Below are 21,951 nucleotides of genomic sequence, written 5' to 3'. Positions count from 1 at the left end.
TCACGATTCGGAGGTCCTGAGTTCGATTCCCGGTGCGGACAAATCACAAAAATACTTTGTGGGCCCTAGTTTGGTTAGGACATTACAGGCTGATCACCCGATTGTCCCAAAGCATGATGATCCGTGCTTCGGAAGGCACGTTACGCCGTTGGTTCTGGTTACTACTTACTGATGTAAGTAAGTAGTCGATACATGAGCCCTGTCAGGGGCCTTTGGCGGTGAAATAGTAACCCCCAGGGTTGATGAGGTTGGTACTCCGCCTCACAACCCACACGGTAAAAGAAGAATTAATAGTTACATTCATACATAAATAGTCTAAGTATATTATACGACCCACTGCAATGAATTGGAGAGGGTATGGAGCATGCTCCACCACGCTGCTCCACTTAGGGTTGATGGAAGTGTTTTACGGCTAGTAGCAGGAATCCGAAGGATGGTAATTACTGTTGCTCATGGTCTGTACAGTATAAATAATTCGCGCTTTGCGTCGATACTGTACAGAACTTAAAAAATAAGAACACGTCAATAAATTAATACGTTAGGAGTATAATATAAAATACTTTCAGCTTAAAACATAATTCTACAGGTTCTAAACCGATATTTACATAAAAAATGAGAAGGCGGAAGAGCCGCTTGGCGGCACTCAGTCGTCGTGGAGACGGGGCTCGAGGAAGCCGCGCGCTGACATCGGGTCCGGGGCGGGCGAGGCGTGCGGCGCGGGCGACGCGGCCGGCGACGCGGCCGGGGACGCGCTGCCCAGCGGGGACGGCAGCGTGGCGTACACCGTGGGCCGCGGCGGCTGGTACGACGGCGCGTACGAGTCGCTCCGCGGGTTGTAGAACGGAGAATCATCCGCGCAGCAATCCAAGTTCGGCGAGTACGGGGTGGCCGCGCCGCAAGACGGAGCGTCGTCACTGGGGCGGTACGCCGGCGCGACCGGCGCGTACACGGTGCGACGCGGCGGCTCCGCTTCCGGCCGATGGTGCGACGACGGCGCATGCGCGTCCGACCAGCGCGCCTTGCTCGGTGTGAAGTCTCCTTTGATATAGAGTTGTATGGGCCGCCGGAATCCCTTGCTCGCGTGCTGCGGGACGCCCAAGATGCAACACTTGCTGAACCCTACTTCGGGCGACAGCAAATAGTCCCGGAACTTGTTCGGGAACAACTCTATAGAGTTGAAGTTCTCGTAAATGGTGGGCTGGAACAAATTAAATAGCAAATTGTAAATACATCCTCAGTTATATGCTGACATTTACTGCACATGATTATTTAGACAAACTAACGGAAACTTATTAGAAGACTAACAAGAAAAAAGAAAACATTATATCTGCACAAATGTGAAAAGCTTGCTATCCTTTAATTCGACAAGAAAATAAGACAAATATGACAAATTGACCATTTTTTAGCAAATCACTTTCCTACAACATACTTATTAATCATGCATAAATCCTCTTCAAGTTAAAAAGCAGATGTGAGGCTCTTATATACATTAAAAGTCATGGAGTTTCCTCTCAAAAAGACGCTGTATCTAATCGAATGGATCGGTCTAGAGGAGGATATTTTAATGTAGGGATTTGGTCACAACAAGCACTTTAACTAATAATAAAATCATTCATTTTAAAATTAACAGTTTTCAGTCATCCGTCCCTTTCCTTTTCCGCAGATAAGAAAATGACAGGTATAACTTAAAATAAATATAGATGGTACTGCAATCAGCACCATTGTATGATTAATTTTGAAGCTGATGAAATGTGTTATGCATCTGATCAGCAGTCAACATAATGCAACATCTTGTATAATTTTAACTTACACAATGTAAAATCTCAGTTATTTCAACACTGTATATAACAAGCTGTTCAAAAATGAAATAATCATATGTCCCACATTTTCATTTGAACTATCGTAATATTTGGCCACCTCATCATCATCATCATCAGCCCATTAACGTCCCCACTGCTGGGGCACGGGCCTTCCACATAGATGGACAGGGAGATTTGGCCACCTATGGTACTCTTTTTGTATTTTATATTTTCCTGTCTGTACAATAATGTATTTGCTATGTTATGTTATTTAAAATGAATCATTTACTCTCTCTCGATTGTGTAACTGAGTCGCTGTTATATGGATCATTATACCTATTACTGTAATACTTACTGGAAAGACTACAACATTCTACTCCTTTATTTAAGTAGTAATTAGAGGATAGCTGTTATTAGCTATGGTTTAGTAAGAAACACTGTCAAATATTTAGATTAAGCTGTTGTTATCCCAAATAAACATAAATAAATAAATCAGCTGTAATTAAAGCCGCAAAAAAAATCTTTAATAGAACCTTCTACAGGCATGTGCCCAGTAGTTTGTGTGATGTATTTATATATGATATGTAAGGTAGTTGTATAAGGATATATTAGATGAGAAAGATTGTGGGTAGGTACACCTAGTCTGGATTATATCGAACTACAAGTAAGACGTGTGTTTCATTGTTAGCTACGCCCGCCCATATATTACATTGTGGCGACTTGCGATAAAAAAAAAAATAAGGAAAAAAAAAAGTGATTAACGTATATAAATATTGACTAGCGTGCAAAGTGACTGTGGTGGCGATGTCGATCGGTAAACTTAGTGAGTTTAATTTGCAGAATGACACTTGGTCATCATACGTGGACAGATTAGAAATGTATTTTCTGGTTAACAGTGTGAAAGTGGAATTAAAATTACCTACGTTAATTGCGTCGATGGGTAATGAGGCCTATGAATTGCTCGTAAATTTAGCCAGCCCCACCAAACCGTCAGAATTAAAATATGACACGGCGGTGAAGCTAATGGGCGATCATTTGCAGCCAGCACCGTCCGCGTTAGCGGAGCGTTACCGGTTTCGGCAGAGGCGACAACTGGACGGCGAGAACATTGCGGGCTATGTAGCGGGGTTGAAACGGCTATCGAGGAACTGCAAGTTCGAGGAGGCATTAAATGATAACCTGCGGGATCAATTCGTTTGCGGGTTGAAAAGCGAGGTGATCAAACAGCGACTTTTTGCGGAAGATGACAAATTGACCTTCATCCAGGCGGTAAAGGTCGCAACTTCCCTCGAAGCGGCAGAGAGGGACGCGGCAGCGGTGGAGTGCCCGGGGGGCGGCGGAATAGCGAGTGCGGGCGGGGAGGCCGGCGCGAGCGCGCTGCACGTATTACGGGAGGAACGCCGCGGGGCTCGGCAGCGCGGGGGGGGGCGCAGGCCGATGGCGGGTGCCACTGCAGCGGGACGCCAGCGCACCACAAGGTACTGCACTGCTTGCGGGGCGGACAGGCACACTACGGAGTCATGTCGTTATCGGGATTTCGTGTGCAGTAGATGTCGACGTCCCGGACATTTACGTCGAGTATGTCCGGATCAGCTGAGAGGAGCGGAGAGGACCAATCGAGACGGCTTCGGAGGAAGATTACACTATGGGGACATCGTCGAGGAAGATAATTTCGGCGGGCAAGTACACTCGGAAGAGAGTGCGACGGAGGACATGGAGGAGATGATAAATCATGTGTGTTTGAGCGACTATAAGGCGGTAAGTCTACCCATTTATGTAGACGACATAAAACTAGACATGGAGATAGATACAGGCACAGCAATTTCGTGTATAAGCAAAAAAACTTATGATCGAGATTTTGCACATATTCCGATGGAAACGAATGAGACGGTGCTGAAATTTTATGATGGATCGAAAGTGTGTCCAGTAGGTATTATTAAGCCGAAAGTTGGATACGGAACTCTTGAAAAGGAACTACAATTGTTTGTAATCGAGAGAGGAACGACCTCACTGCTGGGCAGGCAGTGGCTAACGGAATTAGGAATTACAGTACCTAAATTTAAAGGCAATGATATCGATGTATACAACGTAGGTAACTCAGATTGCAAGATTGGTAATTTACTTTCCAGGTTTGAGGAATTGTTTAGCGGTGGATTGGGACGGTATACGGGCGGCAAGGCGACCCTGCGAGTGCGCGAGGGCGCGGAGCCCGTGTTTCAGCGCGCGCGGCCACTGCCGTACGCGCTACGCGAGCGAGTCGACGCCGAGCTGGATGCCATGCTGCGCGCCGGCGTCATCGAGCCCGTAGACGGCTCGGACTGGGCCTCGCCACTGGTGCCGATAAACAAGGTGGACGGTTCACTTAGAATATGCGCGGACTACAAGGCGACCCTTAACCCCGCTTTAATTGTTGATCGTTACCCGCTTCCTAAAATAGAGGATGTATTAGTAGGGTTAAATGGAGCGCAATTTTTTAGTAAGATCGACTTGTCCCAGGCCTATAATCAGATCGAACTAGATGACTCCAAGTCGTATACCGTTATCAACACGCACAGGGGTTTGTTTAGATATAACAGGCTAGTGTATGGTTTAGCGTCGAGCCCGGGAATATTTCAACGCATAATGGCTAAGTTGCTAAGCAAAATACCTAACGTACAAGTTTTCTTGGATGATGTAATTATAGCCGGCAAAACGGAAAACGAACATTTTCAGGCGTTGGAAGCGGTACTTCAAACATTGAAAGATAATGGTCTTAAACTAAAGAAAAACAAATGCGTGTTTTTAGCCAAAGAAGTTTCGTATTTGGGGTATATAGTCTCGAAAGAAGGAATCAGGGCGGATATATCAAAAATTGAAGCAATCTGTAAAATACCAAAACCTCAAAATGTACCGGAATTGCGTTCATTTTTAGGTATGGCGAATTTCTTTGCAAAATTCATAAGAAACTATAGTGCACGGTTAGTACCGTTATATAATCTGTTAAGGAAAGGCGTGCCATGGGAGTGGAATGCTGATTGCGAGCGAACTTTTATAGAAACTAAAACTTTATTGACTAGTACAGAAGTGTTACGCCATTATGACCCGAACGAACCATTAATATTGACATGTGATGCGAGCGCGCGGGGTGTGGGGGGCGTGTTGTCACAGCCCGAGTCGCGTGGGGAGCGACCGGTCGCATACGCATCGCGGACGTTGAATGAAGCAGAAAAACATTATTCGCAGATACATAGGGAGGCTCTAGCAATAATATTTTCAGTTAAAAAGTTCCATCAGTACTTATATGGCCGTAGATTCATTTTACGTACGGACCATAAACCGTTGGTTTCAATTTTTGGGCCTAATACAGGTACCTATTCCATCTATGGCAGCTAGCAGGATGCAGCGGTGGGCGGTAATTCTCTCAGCTTATGATTACGGAATAGAATATGTGCAAACAAACAATAACAGCGCCGACGGGCTGTCGCGCTTGCCATTGCAGGGTGGGCAGCGGTCAGATAAGTCGTTACCAGAGCAAACGTTTTATCACGTTGCTCAAGAGGCCGTGCTGTTAAACCATAAAGAGATAAAGACGCATACTGCTAGGGAAACGGTACTATCCAGGGTTCTAAGTTTCATTAGGGATGGTTGGCCAAAGACATGCGAAATAGCCGGGTTGCGACCTTATTACAATCGAAAAGCCGAACTGTATGAGGAGTTAGGGTGCATAATGTGGGGTCATAGGGTTGTGGTCCCGGGGCCTTGCAGGGAGGCGGTCATTAAAATCATTCATGAACCACACATGGGTATAGTAAAGTCGAAGGCGCTAGCTCGCAGCTATGTGTGGTGGCCCGGCGTGGACGAGGCGGTGGAGGCGGCCTGCCGCGCCTGTGTGACTTGCGCCGAGCAGGCCGACGCGCCGCCGCGGCACACGCCGCGCAGCTGGCCGTGGCCCGCTCGCCCATGGACCAGAATTCACGTAGATTTTTTGGGACCACTATTCGGAAAAGTTTACTTAGTCGTTATTGATTCGACGACAAAATGGGTCGAAATATTTAGAGTGCCTAGCACCGCCGCGAACTACACTATTGTAAAGTTGAGGGAATTGTGGAGTAGGTGGGGTATTCCCAGGCAAATTGTTAGCGATAATGGGCCGCCGTTCACGAGTCATGAATTTGAAACATTTTTAGGCAGTGACGGTATTGAACATATTTTCACCGCGCCCTATCATCCGGCATCTAACGGCGCAGCCGAAAACGCCGTCAAGTCTAAAAAAAAGGTTATTAAAAAAGCAGTAACCGAACGGCGGGACATAGATGAAGCCTTGAATGTATACTTACTCTATTACCGAAATACGGAGCATACAACTACAGGCGAAAGCCCGGCAACATTATTATTAGGTAGGCGCTTAAGAACTAAGTTGGATTTGATAAAGCCTGATAGGGAGAAAGTAGTACGAGCGGCTCAAAAACGACAGGTAGATGCAGCGGGAGGAGTAAATAAAAGTTTTTACCCGGGAGATGAGGTATGGTATCGACAATTTTTGAAGGCGGAAAAATGGAAGCAAGGCAAGGTAATCGAGAACTTAGGGGTAACCGACTATAGGGTAGTGGATGATGGGGGACAGATTATTCACCGACATTCCGATCAACTGAAGCGAAGACCTAGGAGTTCCCTTGTATGTCCCGCGAGGGCAGAGTCACCAGAGGTACAGTCCGAGCAGTCAGCGGGCTCCCCATTGTCAGCCACGGGTGGCGGCACTCCAACTCCGCCTAAACAAAGTGATTCTCCGAAGTGGGCAACGCCTGAAGCCCCTATACCGTCCTCACCTCGCCGTATTAGGAAATGTAGGCTGGATAAAATACCAGTTTATAAGTATTGAGACATGTACCTACCAATATATATGTTAAATGTACTTTTTGTATAGTATTTACGGGTGAAATGTTTATAATAGCAACTATGTTTATAACTGTGTCATGAGGGTTGTGGGTATCGTTTAAGTTAGTTCCTTATTATACTTATTAAGAATTTAGTTAGGAGGATTGTGATGTATTTATATATGATATGTAAGGTAGTTGTATAAGGATATATTAGATGAGAAAGATTGTGGGTAGGTACACCTAGTCTGGATTATATCGAACTACAAGTAAGACGTGTGTTTCATTGTTAGCTACGCCCGCCCATATATTACAGTTTGTTATCCATACTACTATTATTAATGCAAAAGTAACTCTTTGTCTTTTGACCTTTTCACTCCTAAACCACTGGACCGATTTGGATGAATATGTGCACATCGATATGTACAAAGGGATGTATACTCTACATTGCAGGGATGGACGCACGTAACGCGGCGCGGGCGGAAATCTAGCTACGTATAAACCATTTAAAAAGTAGCAGTTTTTGGCGCAATTAAAAGTTACAATAAAAATATTCCACATTAATATACAACTAAAAAGACTGCAATCAGATCCACATATCTCAATATCTCACAGGAATACATAAACATACCGTTAGCCGCTTCTTCTTCTTATAACTAGCCCAGTTCTGAGCTTCAAGCACGAGCTTGCCTCCTGGGCGCAGATCGTTGAACATACGACGGAAAGCGCGTTTCAGCCCCGCGTCGCCCCAATTGAGATGCAACCACTTGGTAGTTGACAAGCACAGGATCAGGTCGAACTGAGGGCTCTCCGCCGACCCCACAGCAACCTCTTCGCGCGGCACGTAATTGCCCTGAAATGAAAGAGTGGACATTATCATTTTGTGTAAAATAAGTTTAAAATGTTGTAAATTTAAATAAGTAAATAAGTCATTGTAAATTATCTTTTGGTTTTGTAAATTTTATATTTTGAATTATGAAAGAAACTAATTACATAATATTATGTAAATTGAATTGTTCATAACTCATAGCTGTGATTTATTATTCATGATTTTATAATGTAAAGTTAAAATCAAATTATATAACTGCAATCCAACTTCAGCATGTAACTTTAGATATTTTTATTTTTTATTAATTTAAATAGGCAAGTACTGGCGCTAATTCCAGTAAACACCCCCCCTCCCTTTCCTTTTCGGCGGATACGAAAATAACAGGTATAACAAAGTAAAATTAGGAGGTGTCTGCTGGAATCGGGGCCAATATCTAGTTAATTTTAAGTGACAATAAAGCTAAAGGTGGGCATTGATTGCCCTTATTCATTTGACCTTTTAATCAAACAACAAAAAGACATAATTACCTGCTTAAAAGTAACATTATAAGGGAACACGGCTGGTGATGCTTCTGCTGATGGATCAACCAAAGGCCCGTACAGCATCTTCATGGACATTGGGAAAAAGCACTGGCCGTCCTTGTGTACTGCCTTCCTATTCTTCCTTGGTCTCCGTAGTTTCCTTCCAGGTAGGGCCCTCTTGGAGTCATCCACTGAGGACTTCTCCCCTTCATGCTTATGGTCGACTCCACAATCATCGAATTTCTCCTCCTTACACTTATCACAATCCTTCTTATCTCCTTCTACATCAGCCTTCTTTTCATCTTCAGCCTTAGGCTGTTCAATTGGAACCGGTATGAAAGAATGCAGATTTTTCCTGGCGCGACCTGAAAGTATAAAAAATACCAATATGATTCATTTTATAGTCATAAAATAAATTTATTTGTAAGTAAATAGTAAATATACCTATTAAAAAATTGTTTACACAATATTTTTTCTATTTAAAATAACTATTTTCTGTCCTCACCATCATGTATTTATTGAAATGATTGCACAAAAATTAAGAAATAAAATATAATATTTTCATAATTATTTTTTATAATCTAATTAAGTAAGCCAGTCTTAGTGGTTATGCCAGGCTAATAGTTTACAGTGTTATGTTTTAAATTGTAAAAAAAAATAAAAACAATAGAAAAATACACATACCTATCAAAACAGGATCAATGTCAATGCCCACAACAGAGCGAGCACCAAATGACCGAGCCACAGCAATAGAAATGTGTCCTACGTTGCAACCAATGTCCAGAACATCTTTATGCTGGAAAAGATGCCGATGCATCTCAAACACTTGCAGGCGGACATCCATTGTTGCATTGAGGTTGCGGTAGCCATAATACCTGCAAATTGAAATACAATGCTTTAGAATCAACTAAAAATTTACCAAACAGATGGTATTGTATGCTAATGTATTGATACTAATAATTTACTTCAATTAAGTATTGTGAGTTAGCTTACCTATCATAGTTTCCATACTGATATCTTGAATTTTTTGGATGAAATGTTGGCAACTTCTGTTCTCCTTCAGTCTTGCTTTTGGCGCGATGTGGCGAGGCAGGGCGCTCCGGAGGCGCGGTCCGCGTTTGCGGGCGAGCACGCATCCATGCTCCCGGCTGCGGAACAACTGGACTCACTATCTTATCTAATGAATCCATGCGGCGTAACTTCTTGTTGTCCTTCCCTTTTTGTGAAGTATTGTCACTATCACTACATGACCGCTTTCGTGACTTTGATGTCGATGGCTCTGGAGGAAGTGGCTCCTTAATACCCTCATCCTTCTCCGGAGGACCTTCAGACAAAGGCGACGTGTTGTCTGTCGTGCGACGCCGGACCCTTGGCTTCTTGCGTGGCTTGCGTTGTTGCATCTCAAGCCTTTTCTCATACTCCTCATTGTCCAAAGGCTCCATTAAATTCAATGGGTCTCTGATGTTGGGCGGAATTATTACATCAATTTTAGCCTTGTGTCTTGGTGGTGTTGGCAAAGGAGATGACTCTGGAGTCACAGCATTCATTGCCCTATTGATATCTTCATCTTGAAGACTGTTCAAATTCAAAGGATCAGATATATTACCCCCTAAGAGAAATTTAGTCGGAGGAATAAAGGCTTCCTTGCGAGGCCTTTTGTGTGGAAGAAAAAACTTGGAAATGGAAGGGAAGCTTTGAGCTCGTTTTCTGCCTTGTTTAAATTTAGCAGTTGTGTAATGCACCCTGCGCACGGTGCTTCTGTCGGTACTCTCTTTGGAAGATCCCTGACACTTCTTGCCATGACTGTGGCGGGATTTCTTTTTAGCCTTCTTGGAACTCGCGACACTGGAAGCGTCTCCTTCTTTAGAAGTGTTCGTTTCACAAGCAGATTGATCCGCAGTTACGTTCAGAGATGATTCTGTACCTTCATTATCGGAAACATCACCAGCTGTTTCCTGTTCTACATTGTCATTTTCACTATTGCCCTCACAAACGAGCACACTTTCTTCAGGACTACCCATAACGAGTGGAATATCCGAGTAAATACTAATAAAAACTACGACATCAGAAAAGTCAAATTTACCGCCACTCCGGCACTTGCAAAATGCACAAGGACATCCGTGAACTGTGATAAACAGGTTAACAATGCTGTTTGTTTTTATAATCAACGAGAAATAATAAGCACATGGCTATATCACGATAACTACTAGAACACGTGAAATATATAAATCACTGCACTACACGTTTGCCCATGCTACAAAACAAATTATTTTTTAAATTCACTGCAGCACACACACATTTCTTGCTACAAGAAGATGGCAATTTGATTTTATTATAAGTCAGTTTTATATATCTAATGTCGCATCAAATTTCTGTATCTGATTGGCTGTAATAACTGCAGAAAACATATTTAAACCAATCACGTTATCAGATTTTAGTTGCATGCAATTATAAAGATCCAATAGAAATTGCTGACAATTCAAGGACAGTATTGCCATATTAAAATTAATAAATAGGACCCCGATTCTATAAAATGTTTGCATATTCTCTCTTTCGTAGTGAGTTTAGCGGAACGCAGGACTAAATTATTATTGTAATCTAAAAAAACGTGTCGCATTTATGCAATAGTGGTGCTAATTCCTGTAAATACCATCTAATTTTATTTTAAGTTATATCTGTCCTTTTCTTATCCGCCGAAAAGGAAAGGGACGGGTAATCGACAAGCATAAAATTTATGGAACACACGTCAATTTTAAGCACAAATCTAAACCAACCGTCTAAAAATTTTACGTCAGTCAATAACTCGACACATTAATTTACTCATTCTTCCTAAAATTAAGAGCTGTGAATCATCCGTCCCTTTCCTTTTCGACGGATACGAAAATGACGGATATAACCTAAAATAAAATTAGGCGGTGTCTGCAGGAATCGGGGCCATTGCGTGTACACTACCCAGACAGAGTTTTAAAATAAGATGTTGAATGATGAAGTAATAAAGGCCGCGCACTTGTAAAGCAATGACTGTGCATAACGGTTATGTTTTCATCACTAAAGAAATTTTTAAATTGGTATTTACCATGAAAGATGAATCCCACGGGTATTTCATTATTTAATATCAACCCTCAAGAACGATTTTAACAAGAAGTGATAATTTTATTAATAAAAATACACTTTAAATAATATTATACTGTAAATGGTACAAAAGAGTATTTGTACTAGTTTTATTTAACTGTTACAAATTAATTTCATAGGGCCTGTGTATATTATACAACCCTTCTTTTATATTTTAATATAGCAACTCAGAAATTGAAGCGTTCTATTTTGAATTTTGAATCAACTGTCCGTTTAGTTTGACAAATATAGAATAGAGCTAAATACTTGTAACGGATTTTGTTTCGTTCGTTCTAACTTTAATTATTATTTATACAATTAAATGTATTATCTTCGTAAACTGTGGTGATAAATAGTGATGTGTGACAAGTGTTGATATACCTTTGCTGTTGTTATTTTTCTGCATCAGCACGGATTAAAATATTAAAGGTACGTTGCAGGTTCCAAGGTTTATTCGATCAATTTCTACTATCAAACGTAGAAGGCATGCTCAACCATACCATTTTAATTATGAATACTTACATTGCATCTATTTTCCAGATGTCCAGAATACCAAAGTTGCCGACGACTGGTAGTAAGGAAAACAGGCCAGGCTTAGCGCGAAGTGCTCCAATTTCAGCCAGGACACTGGCCATTAGTCTTAGTGACGCTGATAAGAAAAACTTGCTCCTGAATCATACGAAACCATTAAATAATGGGCCAACTAACGGAGTTACAAATGGAGCATCTAGAGTTGTTGCTGCTCCAAGATTTAAACGAGCACAGACACTTCCGTCATCTAGTACTGTACCACCAGCAAAAATCGCAAAAATCGAAAAGAAACCAGCAGTGCCTGCTCCCCGAATTGCACCTTACGACTTCAAAGCTAAGTTTAATAACTTGCTTGAGAAACACAAAGTTATGAAAGCTGACTACATAACGTTGAAAGAGAAGCATGATGAAATTACAGAAGAGTATGAAAAAGTAAAGGAAACTGCACAAAGCTGTGCTAATGAGCGGGATATTTTAAAAGAGAAGTTATTAACTGCATTAACAGAACATAGAGAGAGGTCTGCTGAATATGATAGATTGAAGATTGATTGTGAAATACAGAAGCACGCAATTGAAGACCTTCACCGGAAGACAAGACTTCTGGAAGAAGTCACAAACAGTTTGAAGAAAAAATCAGAAGAACTTGATAAACTTCAGACAGACTATGATGATCTGACTCGACGGCATAACAGCTTAAAAGAAGAGACAGAAGCTCTGAGAGTTCTTTCTGAACATCTAAAGAAAGTTTCTATTGAACATGAAAAATTGCAACTGGACTACAAAGAGTCACAGTTAACATTGACAAAGAATATAACTGACACAGAAGGACTGCAAAACATTTTGGCAGCCATGTACAAGGAACAAAGAGATTTAAGGAACACTATACAAGACTTGAAGGGAAATATCCGTGTATACTGCAGAGTTCGACCACCACTTGAGTCTGAGACTTCCAAACCATGCTTTAATATTCATGTACTAGATGCTTGTTCTATAGAGGTAGAGAGAGTTGAATTATGCAATTCTACTAGGAAAGGGAAACATGCATTTACTTTTGATGGGATTTTTACACCACATGCATCTCAGGAAGATGTATTTGCTGAAGTCTCCACTATGGTACAGTCTGCTTTAGATGGATATAATGTCTGTATTTTTGCATATGGTCAAACAGGTTCTGGAAAAACATATACAATGGAAGGAGGTTGTGGAAAGGAGCAGTATGGAATCATACCCAGAGCATTTAACATGATTTTCACATCCATGGAAGACTTGAAAAAAATGGGTTGGGAGTTGACTATTAAAGCTTCCTTCCTAGAAATATACAATGAGATTATTTATGACTTGCTGAACTCTAGTAAGGAGCAAGAATCACATGAAATTAAAATGGTTAATTCTAAAGGAACTGATGTATATGTTTCCAACTTAAAAGAGGAGTTAGTAAAGAGTTCTCATGACTTCATCAAATTGATGATATTTGCCCAACGTAACAGACAGACAGCTGCAACTCTTAACAACGAAAGGAGTTCTAGGTCTCACTCTGTGGCACAAATAAAGATATCAGCTATTCATGACAAACGTAAAGAAAAGTTTACAAGTCACTTGAATCTTGTAGATCTGGCTGGTTCAGAAAGTGGGAAGACAACTCAAAGAATGGATGAGACTAAACATATCAACAGATCACTGTCAGAGCTCTCCAAAGTTATTTTGTCTCTGCAGACCAACCAGTCTCACATACCTTACAGAAATTCAAAGCTGACACATTTGCTGATGCCCAGCTTAGGTGGTAATTCCAAAACACTTATGTTGGTCAATATCAACCAATTCGATGAATGTTTCAGTGAGACTCTGAACTCATTAAGATTTGCAACAAAAGTTAATAGTTGCAGAACAATTAAAGCCAAGAAAAATCTGACAATGGTTGAATCTTAATTTCCATTTTTAAAATCTAACATTTTTTTGAATAATTCTTGATTGAACTATTTTTATCAGTGATAGAATATATTTAGTACCTATGTATTTCATGTAGTTGTAGCTAATAATGACATTATAATTATAGTTAATTTCGTGAACTACTATTTTCGTAAAACTTTTAAACATTTTATCGAGATACCTATTTAATTAAATATTGATTATTGTTATGGTACTCGATTTTTTCTTTAATAGACCAATGTCGAGCGTATGTTTTTAGTTTTAGACATATTTTAATGATGTATGATGTCTACATAATTAAACCTACTTAGTTTATAAATTGTTGTTTTTATTAAACATATATTTTTAATAACAATTGTACAAAAAAATATCCCACTGCCAGACTATGCATTATGTGGCATTATTAACATCACAGGGTACATTCTAGATGGCGCCACATGTAGTAATTATTTCATACGCCCAAAAAGTCACGCCCACGGCCCTTAACGGGGTCGCCGTCTGAAGTGCAGCGGAAATGGTAAAATAATTTACAGCCACTTTAGATACGACAATGTATGATGGAACGGTGATAGGTGACAAACCTGTCACTCAATTGTCCATCATGTTGGAACAGCTTCGCACACAATCCCTTAGCTGGTTTTACGAAATATCCGGAGGATAAAAGGACACTATATATTTTATTCAAGCCCAGTTCAGCACAGATGATTGATTACTAATTATTATTAAACTAAAATATACATAAACCCATGGACCTTAAAGGGGTGGTCAGAGTTCACCAATTTTTTTTTCTATAGTTGAAGGGTCTGTGCCCGCTAGTGGGACGTATAATATAGTAGGTACCTATATTTTATAGTAGTTATATGCGTAGGTAGAATTATTCTAAGGGATTTAAATCAAATAATAACTGTTTTTTTAAGAATTGTAATTAAATAATTAAGGACTAGATCAAAACATAAGCGATCAATTCGCGTTCTCTTTCACGTGCACAAATATATAACTTTTGTGTACATCTCCAAGCGTCATCTCCGGCGCGAAGGAGCGGCACTGGGGCGCTGAGGCCAGGCAAACGGTGACAACGACCGCAAGGCGAGTCCAGACACGGTCTCGCCGGGAGTTCAACGTGACACGTCCGGCTCCGTTGCTGTTTCGTCGCCCGGCGTCGGCAACTGTGCAGTCTCCATAGTGTGAATCAGTCTATCCAATCCGTACAGGAAACCCTCCTCGTGGTTTCCCTGCTTCCAGGTGGCTCGGTGGTTTACTTTGGCACCTTCAGGAACACGCCTCGTTTTGGCGAAGTCGATCAACCAGGCACCGACACGTTCATCGTCGTAGATGATGAATATGCTGCTTCCGACAATTTCATGAGTTTTGAAGAAATCGGAGCGTTCGAACAGATCCCTAATTTCGCGAAGGCGGGCTATGATCTGACGACGGGCACGCTCGTCGTTGCCGAGGAAACGTGCAACGGTGGCTGCCAGTTGGTGCGGCTCGCGCACCTTCTGCAGATCCGTCAGCGGGGGCTGGCCCGGTAGCTTCACCGCCTCGATGCGGAATCCTTGTTCGGCAGAGGAAGATTGCTGCTCACGGAATTGCATGTAGCGGAGCTTAGTGACGGCACGCGCGGCGTGTTCACTCTCAGTCGGGGCGTTAGGGTCGAGCCGCACCATTTTATCATAGAGGTCGGTGCGGGCACGAGCGTTACTGACTTCATCCTCAAGGAAAGTGCGCGTTCCCATCTTAATGTCCATGACATGGGGGTCACGGAAACCGTGGAGAAGATCTTGGAGTTCGATGAACTGTTCTCCACCGTACTCGAGTTCCCGGTAGTAGCGCGGGATGACGGAGCGCATGTGCGGGCAGGCGGCGAGGGCCTCGTACGCATCGCGCTCAGGGTTGTGCAGGGAGGTGTCCCCGGGGGCGCGGCGCTTCCACACGGTGCCGGGACCGGCGGGTGCCAGCGAGCCAGGGTGTCCCGCTAGTTGGAACCACTCCGACGAGCGGGACTTTAACAACGCGTCCGATGCGGGTGCTGATAGTTCAAGTGCATTCTGTAACAATTCAAATTTATGAATTAGTTTCTCGTCTATTTTCATATTTTTAATATTTTTTTGACATGACATTTTTCAGTCTATATTATTTATTTTTATCATTCTATAATGTAGTGTAACAAAGAAGTTGATTGTCTAGGTACAATGTCAGATATTTTTTTTGGAGATTTTCTATTTGTAATCATAGTTGTCATTCGTTTATTTTGTTTGTTTAGTTTTTTTAATCATAAAGTAAATGATACTTACAATAGCTAAGAATTTGAGTAGTTCCGAAGATTGTGCGGGCTGCGCGGGAGCAGGAGTGGGAGCAGGATCGGCGGGTGCGGCGGGGCGGCGCCAGCGCTTGAACAGCGCGCCTTCATCCTTGCCTCGCCAGCGCTCGTCCTCCTTGCCAGGCACAGCGACCTGAGGACAACCGAAACACACATTGAAACACCACTTCAAATACACATGTGCACTTATAAAATTATTTTCACTAATGCAGCACTTAGGTATAATGTCGCACCATGGGGACACGTACCGCTAAAATTTTATTGGCGGCATAGAGGAGCCCGCCGGGGCCGAGGCGACTCAGCACCGACTGGCGGGAGACACTGTTCATCTTGCTGGTGACGGTCATTGCGAGCGAGTGCGGGCGGCGACGGCGACGGCGCGAATACAAGTGAGCGATAACGATAGAGGCAAAGCGCGACAGTGAGCGACGTGTGTGCGCGAGCGACTGTTAGCTTGCAAGTATGCTGGTGGGAGGGACGCCGTCGGTTATATAGAGACCTCGGCTTTCATGTGACGTAGGCGCCGCGGCCCGCGCCCTGCCCCCGCGTCGCCCGAGCCGTCGCCGAGTTTCCCATTAGCGCCTCTGATTTTCTCAAAACATAAGCAAAAGTATTGATTGATTTGACTTCGAAGAGATCGCTTGTCATGAAGCCTGGGAATAGTCTCCGCGTTACTTTCACGCGGTACGTGTAACCTACCTACTCACTTCGATATATGACGTTACAATCGCGAGTCTTTATAAAATTGGTGTGCTAACTAATCGTATAAAATAAATTCGTCAACGGAACAATAGAAAAAAAAAACAATTTGGGAAAAATATAATTTGCCGCTGAAAAGAGCTGGAAAGTGATTAAGAAATCGGGGTGTAACAAAATATTTTTTTTACAAAGTGCGTATTACAGCTTTACGTGTACTTAAATCCTAATTAACATTCCAGTAAATAGAGCAGTCATACTGGAGTGGTGCGACACATAAACGTTTAGATGACGCAAAGGGAATATACGCTTGATACAAGTATCCCCAGTATATATATTCTTCTACATTATTAAGATTATTACCTATATATGTATATTATGTTGGCAAGATGGACTTACACATTACCATAAAATAATAAACATTTAAACATAGCTACCTAAGTAAAAAAAATATAATATATAAATTTTGTTGTGAATAGTTTATATAAGGTACCTATAATGAGTAAATCTTTCACGTTTATCATACCTAAATACATTGTTTCTTTCGGATGCGCTTAAGTCATATAATAAATGTAAAAGTATGATTCAACCTAAATACCTCAAGTATTATTATTAATAAATTAACTAAAGACGTATTAAGACGGAAATTCCTGAAATTATAATTTTGAGCTGATAACGAACAATAGAGGTTCATCTTTTTACATCCGCGTGTTGTGCGACCCTCACCATCTGACGTGATGTATTGAACTTCAAGCCTTAAGACACAGTTAATATGAATTGAATGACTGTACATTATGACGTCAATTATTATTCCTTACACAATACGTTACGTTGACGTAAAGGGAAGGGAAGACACGGTCTGAATCCACATGACGTGTTATCCCCAGGGCTATGCGTTCACGTGTCCTACACTCTAGCTTATGACGTATTCACAACGATCATATTACCTACGCCGTTTAATTATATTCTCATTATATTGACTCACTTGCCAAATGTTACCTCATTTCTCGTGCAACATGAATAAAACCGGTGTAAAAGATATTATTATGTTTACTGCCATTTATTTTTTTATGGGCGGTGATATAACACGTGTGTTATTAAAAAAATAAACTGTTTTATATATTCTTTCATTCATATCTTTTCTTTCTTGAAATAATTTATTATTAGTTAGCCCGGATTGTCCCACTGCTGGGCAAAGGCCTCCTCTCTGAGCTTCCATTTCTGCCTGTCCTGAGCGATCTCTCTCCGATCCGTCTGAAACGCGTCTAGGTCGTCTCTCCATCGCTTCTCGGGTCTGCCTCCGCCTCTGCGTCCAAGAGGTGTCCACTCCATGACAACTTTTGCACACCTATCGTGTTGCATTCGGCAAACATGAACTCCCATTTTAATTTTGCAGCTTTTTTGCTCACGTCCGCTATGCGAGTCTTAGAGCGCAAGATGTATCTAACACGAACCTGTCTTTTTTTTAAATAAATTATTATTTATTTTACTAGTTGCAAGGGAAGAAATCATTTCTAAATTGAGGTATAAATGGACCATGGATTCATTCGAACAATGATACAACTAGATGTACAAGTGACAATCTTCATCTCCACATTATATGACTTAAGTTCTTAGTATAGCTTGGGAACTTTAGAAATCCCGTTAAACATCAAAAGAGAAACTTATAGATCCCTGCTATTATCGTTAACCACGTCGAGAGTCGTAAAATAAGGAATGCTGAAGATCAATATTACCGAATAGTTGGGCAGTGGCTACAAAGGTACACAGGATGAAACTCAGCGGGCGATAAAAACATTTAAACAGTTAATCTCCAATTAAACAACGAAGGAATAGCAATTTGTCTTGGTCATGATAAGAAAGGATAATGTTGGCCAACATTACGCATTGTTTTCATTGCTCGGTTGTTTAATGGAAAATTTTGGTCTAAGTATGTAAGCACTAAGATGGCCTACAAAAGACATCAACGCGATCACCCGAGTACGTGCATTTATTAACTTATTATATTTTTTATTTAATGACAATTTTAAAGAGTAATCTGCCTGGTATCTGCCTAATTTAAACACGGCTTAGTATATAAGTCAAGATATTTAAAACGTATTTTGATGCCTGGATTTTTTTTTGCAAAAGGAACTAAGTATTTAGCTTTTGAAAAATAAAACACTATACGAAGTAAAAAAAAAACACAACAAGTTGTAAATTTAGACATTTCTCACTCCTTCTTCTTCTTATCGTGTGGGTTGTGAGGTGGAATACCAGCATCATCAACCCTTGTGTCAGGGTTATAATTGAGCCGCCAAAGGCACCTGACATGGCTCGTGTAACAACTACGTACTTACATCAGTAAGTAGTAACCGGGACCAACTACTTAACGTGCCTTCCGAAGCACGGATCATCTTACTTTCGGACAATCAGGTGATCAGCCTGTAATGTCCTAACCAAACTAGCGATCACAAAGTGATTTCTGTGATATGTCCCCACCGGGATTCGAACCCGAGGCCTCCGGATCGTGAGTCCAACGCTCAACCACTGGACCACAGAGGCCTTCACTCCTTACCTATTGTAACTATAATATTGCTACAATTCAAGTTCACAAACCTACAATATCACTTAATAATCTGACAAGATTGATAGTCATGTATTACTTGGACACAATACGGTTTCACCTTGTTGCAATGACACGAATCGTACGACCCTCTACAGCATGTTCTTGCTTCGAATAGTATAAACCAAATATATTAAGCTCACGGCTATATTGGGGTGGTCAGAGGTACGGTCACGAGCATCAATATGCATACACTTTGGTACCACGTCACATGATGTTTTTTGACAAATTGCACTGTAAGTCTCACTAAATATCAAATATGTTAGTGCGACAGAGTCCTAAAGTGGGTACATTACGAGTATATTGCTCATGACTGTACAGCCATTGTATGATGAAGTAGAAAATTAAATTAAAAAAAAATTGACTCAGATGGGACTTGCACCCGCAGCTCTTGTCAAGTCGGGACGAGCGTGTTAACCATTACACCACTGGGTCCTCCTCCTGTCCATGCGATGCAACAAATAAATAAATAAATAAATAAATTTCGTAAATAAAGCGGTCAACTGGAAGAACTCTCTTTCTTAGAGAAGCTGGCCTGTACTGTCTGTTTTCTGTGTATGTTTCTTCTGTCTTTTCTATTGTGTTCAAATAAATAAAAAATCATAAAACAGAATTACAAAATTACAACAAAAGCCACATCACGACTGTATCTCCGAAGAGGTAGGCAGAGGTGTGTAGTAAATGTGTTTGTAACTGGATATTATAAATTGCATTTATCTAAGACAAATAAATGACTCGTTCGTGCAAGTCAAGTACCAGGGATTGAACCAACACCCCCGCTCGAAAGGCAAGCTGGTACACAACAAGACCACGGAGTTTTTTTTTTTTGACGTGACTTATTGTAGATTTGCCGCAGATGGCATTAAGTACTTGGCCGGAAAACCACGGTATGCGTGTAGAGAATGCAATCCTGACTCGAGAACGCAAATTCGAGATCCCGCGGGATTGAAATTTCCAATCCCAATGGATCTCGAAATTTCCGGAATCTCGTCTAGTTCATAAAAAAATGTAAAGAAAACGATGAAAACTGCTTATCTGTGATAGTGAGGTTATTTAAAACAAAATATGTTTTGAAAGAAAACAAAAACCTTCATTCTTCAATATTACCAACTAAATAATTAAGATTTCTGTGGAAGTCAGCATAATCAAAACAAAAGTATAACTTAAAGAGATTCTCCCGATCCCGTTAATCTCGAATAATAATAATTTCGTCGTATTATGCTTCGGGATTGATCCCGAAAAATTAGACAAGATCTTGCGAGATCTAACAACCTTGGTGTCAGGGTTACTATTGAGCGGCTAACGACCATGTCACGGCCTGCGCCATGGTACCATGTAAAGGCTACACACTTTCTTAAGTAAATAGTAGTTGGTACCGGCTGAACGATGCCTTCTTTATTTTCGAACAATCGGGTGATCAGCTTACAATGCCCTAACCAAACTGAGGATCAGAAAGTGATTTTTGTGATCCCACTCGACATTCGAACCTGCAATCGTGAGCCCAACGCTCAGTCACTGGACCACCAAGGCCGGTAAACCGCATGGAGACAGATTATTAGCCCATCGTTTCGGCCATATAGATAAATGTGTAGAAAAAGGATTATTTTGTTATGTATTAGGTTTTGCCGAGTTAAATTCGGGGTAACACGGTACCCCTTTCTTGATTTAAAACAAGAGAATTCGGAACAGAATATTATTTTAATACGCTACTACAATTGTCCACGGAAGAGGCACGACTTTTCTAATTAGGGGCAGATTAAAAAAATATATGCACGATTTTTTTGTTAATCACAAATAGTCTTAATACCAATTTTCAGCTTTCTACCTTAAAAATTGCGGAATGATCCATACAACTTCCACCCCCCATTTTAGGGAAGTGAGGGTTTAAAAACAGATAAAAAGTAGCCTATATCACTTACCATGCTTTCAACTATCTCCATTTAAAAATCACTTCAATTCGTCGCTCCGTTTTGACGTGAACAGAGAGACACAAACATACACTTTCCCATTTATAATATTAGCATGGATTTAACAGTTTATTGGTGCTAACTCCTGTAAATACCATCTAATTTTATTTTAAGTTATATCTGTCATTTTCTTATCCGCCGAAAAGGAAAGGGACGGGTAATTGACAAGCATAAAATTTATGGAACACACGTCAATTTTAAGCACAAATCTAAACCAACCGTCTAAAAATTTTACATCAGTCAATAACCCAACACATTCATTTAAGTACTCATTCTTCCTAAAATTAAGAGCTGTGAATCATCCGTCCCTTTCCTTTTCGACGGATATGAAAATGACGGATATAACTTAAAATAAAATTAGGCGGTGTCTCCAGGAATCGGGGCCATTGTACACATACCAGCATATAAAAAACAATTAGCCTAACACGAGACAGACAACGGTACAGCTTACAAATAGATAAATAAATAATAAATAGATAAGGTATGCATAGAGTTAGACATGTTTGGATGTCAAGCTTATTATTTTTGTATTGTTCAAAATGCAAATACTACTATTTAAGATGCCTATAAATACCTATGCGTGAATTTATTTTGAGTTATACAAATGTATGCTTATTACAAGCTATTTATCTTGTATTGACGCAACTATCTATAAAATAAACTTTAAATACAAAACAGATAGAGCTAATTATTGTAACGTGCAGTAAATTACCTAGTCATGCCACTATGAAAGGTTGAATATCTCTGTTTATGAACACATGTGTAAATAACTAATTTAAGTGGCAACGTCGGT

General features: G+C 41.0%; 3 protein-coding genes across 6 annotated transcripts in view; 1 reads left to right on the top strand and 2 right to left on the bottom strand.

Moving 5' to 3' along the window:
* Positions 1-526: 526 nt before the first annotated feature.
* On the bottom strand, positions 527-10,322 carry LOC126367896 (7SK snRNA methylphosphate capping enzyme bin3-like). Its single transcript, XM_050011680.1, has 5 exons — positions 8,996-10,322; positions 8,687-8,877; positions 8,009-8,367; positions 7,284-7,505; positions 527-1,198 (listed from the first exon to the last, which is right to left on the bottom strand). The coding sequence occupies exons 1-5, from the start codon at positions 10,021-10,023 to the stop codon at positions 644-646; spliced, it is 2,355 nt and encodes a 784-aa protein (XP_049867637.1). The 5' UTR covers positions 10,024-10,322; the 3' UTR covers positions 527-643.
* A 1,029-nt stretch (positions 10,323-11,351) lies between these two features.
* LOC126367901 (protein claret segregational) lies at positions 11,352-13,835 on the top strand. Its single transcript, XM_050011697.1, has 2 exons — positions 11,352-11,542; positions 11,654-13,835. The coding sequence occupies exon 2, from the start codon at positions 11,654-11,656 to the stop codon at positions 13,568-13,570; it is 1,917 nt and encodes a 638-aa protein (XP_049867654.1). The 5' UTR covers positions 11,352-11,542; the 3' UTR covers positions 13,571-13,835.
* A 640-nt stretch (positions 13,836-14,475) lies between these two features.
* The window catches only part of LOC126367912 (inositol-trisphosphate 3-kinase homolog), a 106,288-nt gene continuing 98,812 nt past the window's right edge, over positions 14,476-21,951 (bottom strand). For 3 of the 4 annotated variants that reach the window (XM_050011711.1, XM_050011713.1, XM_050011710.1), the window contains 2 exons: positions 15,865-16,023; positions 14,476-15,618 (listed from right to left, as the gene is read on the bottom strand). In XM_050011711.1, coding sequence (XP_049867668.1) covers positions 14,686-15,618; positions 15,865-16,023 — 1,092 coding nt within the window. In that variant the 3' untranslated portion in view covers positions 14,476-14,685. Of the gene's footprint in view, positions 15,619-15,864; positions 16,024-16,138; positions 16,362-21,951 lie in introns of those variants that run through there. The other variant, XM_050011712.1, reaches the window with a different exon arrangement.

Source organism: Pectinophora gossypiella, chromosome 6 (assembly GCF_024362695.1).
Source record: "Pectinophora gossypiella chromosome 6, ilPecGoss1.1, whole genome shotgun sequence".
NCBI lineage: Eukaryota > Metazoa > Arthropoda > Insecta > Lepidoptera > Gelechiidae > Pectinophora > Pectinophora gossypiella.
The sequence above is the reverse complement of the archived record's forward strand: the minus strand, read 5'-3'. Positions and strand labels throughout refer to the sequence as shown.

Excerpts from the sequence above, each read along its gene's own strand:
- LOC126367896 (XM_050011680.1), bottom strand. The coding sequence starts at position 10,023 with ATGGGTAGTCCTGAAGAAAGTGTGCTCGTTTGTGAGGGCAATAGTGAA. Across the intron at positions 8,878-8,995 it reads CAGTATGGAAACTATGATAG|GTATTATGGCTACCGCAACC; the intron begins GTAAGCTAACTC and ends TTCAATTTGCAG. Across the intron at positions 8,368-8,686 it reads CATTGATCCTGTTTTGATAG|GTCGCGCCAGGAAAAATCTG; the intron begins GTATGTGTATTT and ends TTATACTTTCAG.
- LOC126367901 (XM_050011697.1), top strand. The coding sequence starts at position 11,654 with ATGTCCAGAATACCAAAGTTGCCGACGACTGGTAGTAAGGAAAACAGG.